The sequence below is a fragment of the Podarcis melisellensis genome, assembly GCF_964234715.1.
Source record: "Podarcis melisellensis genome assembly, chromosome: Z".
Taxonomy (NCBI): domain Eukaryota; kingdom Metazoa; phylum Chordata; class Lepidosauria; order Squamata; family Lacertidae; genus Podarcis; species Podarcis melisellensis.
Genome location: NC_138547.1, coordinates 573,005 through 575,678, shown reverse-complemented (window position 1 = coordinate 575,678; position 2,674 = coordinate 573,005). Strand labels below are relative to the sequence as shown.

Below are 2,674 nucleotides of genomic sequence, written 5' to 3'. Positions count from 1 at the left end.
GATACTAATATACTGATACCAATACTAATACTAGTACTAGTACTAATACTGATACTGATACCAATACTAATACTGATACTGAACTGATACTGATATTAATACTAATACTGATACCAATACTAATACTAATAATGATACTAATAATGATACTGATGCTAATACTGAACTGATAGTAATATACTGATACCAATACCAATACTAGTACTAATACTGAACTGATACTGATATTAATACTAGCACTGACACTGATACTAATACTGATACCAATACTAATACTAATAATGATACTAATACGGATACTGAACTGATACTAATACTGATAGTAATACTGAACTGATACTAATATACTGATACCAATACCAATACCAGTACCAGTACTAATACTAATACTGAACTGATACTGATATTAATACTGATACCAATACCAATACTAGTACTAATACTGAACTGATACTGATATTAATACTAATACTGATACTAACACTGATACCAATACTGATACTAATAATGATACTAATACTGAACTGATGCTGATATTAATACTGATACTGAACTGATACTAATACTAGTACTAATACTGAACTGATACTGATACCAATACTAATACTAGTACTAATACTGATACTAATACTGATCTGATACTGATATTAATACTAATACTGATACTAATACTGAACTGATACTGATATTAATACTAATACTGATACCAATACTAATACTAATAATGATACTGATAATGATACTGATACTAATACTAAACTGATACTAATACTGATACTAATACTGAACTGATACTGATATTAATACTGATACTGATACTAATACAGATACCAATACCAATACTAGTACTAATACTAATACTGAACTGATACTGATATTAATACTAATACTGATACCAATATTAATACTAATACTGATACTAATACTGAACTGATACTAATATACTGATACCAATACCAATACTAGTACTAATACTAATACTGAACTGATACTGATATTAATACTGATACTGATACCAATACTAATACTAATAATGATACTAATACTGAACTGATACTAATATACTGATACCAATACCAATACTAGTACTAATACTAATACTGAACTGATACTGATCTTAATACTAATACTGATACTAATACTAATACTAATAATGATACTAATAATGATACTGATACCAATACTAGTACTAATACTAATACTAATACTGAACTGATACTGATCTTAATACTAATACTGAACTGATACTGATACTAATACTGATACTAATACTAATAATGATACTAATAATGATATTGATACTAATACTAAACTGATACTAATACTAATACTGAACTGATACTGATATTAATACTGATACTTGTATTAATACTGATACTAATACTGATAATAATAATAATAATAATAATAATAATAATAATAATAATAATAATAATAATAATAATAATTTCTATTTCCCCCTTCCAGAACCTGACCCGCGAACAGGCCGACTACTGCCTTTCCCACATGAAGCCCTACCTGGACTCCAAAGGCCGAGAGCTGCCCTCCGCCTTCGACTACGTCGAGTTCACCCGCTCCCTTTTCGTCAACTGAGCCCCACGGCGCCGTGGGGCGGCCCCCCAACCCGCCCCCTTCCCGGCGCCGCCACTCCCGCGCTAGAACCCCCCCCTAGATCCCCCGCCGTTCCCCTCGATTTCCCCCTCCCTCTGCCTCAACGGAGGCCCTGCCCCACGGCGCCGTGGGGCAGCCCCACATTCCCGGCGCTGCCATGCCCGCGCTAGAACTCCCCCTAGATTCCCCACAAGGCCCCTCGATCCCCCACAATCCCGCCTGGTTTGCTGAGCTGACCCCGGAGTGGGCCCTGCCCCACAGGCATGCTCTCCTGCCCCACAGCTCTGCCCCACATCTGGAACTTCGCCTTCCGGCGCCGCTTCAGCTTTTGCTTTGAGAAATAAATATAATTGGTCCAAGCAGAAATGGAGTCTGGGTGTTTTTTTGTGGTTGGGGGGCAGACCCCCATGTCTGGGGCAGGGTGAGGGGTTCGGGTCCGGCGTCGCATGCTCTGCCCCACATCCCTGCCCCACACCCAGCTTTGCTTTGAGGAATAAAGGATTGGTTCAAGCAGAAAAGGAGTCTGGGTGTTTTGGTGGGTTGGGGGGCAGACCCCCATGTGTGGGGCAGGGTGGAAGGGCAGGGGGGCGGGTTCGGGTCCGGCATTGCCATTCCCGTGCTAGAACTCCCGCTAGATCCCTTAGATCCCACCTGGTTGGCTGTCCTGCCCCCTAAGTGGGCCCTGCCCCACATGCATGCTCTCCTGCCCCACAGCTCTGCCCCATATCCGGCACAGAACGTTCCACTTCGGCTTTGCTTTGAGAAATCAAGGCGATTGCTCCAAGCAGAAAAGGACTCTGGGTGTTTTGGTGGGTTGGGGGGCAGGCCCCCATGTGTGGGACAGGGTGGGGGGTTCGGGTCCGGCGTCACATGCTCTGCCCCACACCTCTGCCCCATATCCAGCTTTGGTTTGAGGAATAAAGGATTGTTTCAAGCAGAAAGGAGTCTGGGTGTTTTTGTGGGTTGGGGGTGACCCCCATGTGTGGGGCGGGGTGGATGGGCGGGGTGGGGGGTTTGGGTCCGGCGTCGCATGCTCTGCCCCACATCCCTGCCCCACATTCGG

The 2,674-nt window shown here is 42.3% G+C and overlaps 1 protein-coding gene across 1 annotated transcript in view; it reads left to right on the top strand.

Moving 5' to 3' along the window:
- The window catches only part of SPTAN1 (spectrin alpha, non-erythrocytic 1), a 228,594-nt gene extending 226,939 nt beyond the window's left edge, over positions 1 to 1,655 (top strand). Inside the window, exon 56 of the mRNA XM_081898017.1 lies at positions 1,468 to 1,655. Coding sequence (XP_081754143.1) covers positions 1,468 to 1,593 — 126 coding nt within the window. The 3' untranslated portion in view covers positions 1,594 to 1,655. The remainder of the gene's footprint in view (positions 1 to 1,467) is intronic.
- The last annotated feature ends 1,019 nt before the right edge of the window (positions 1,656 to 2,674 follow it).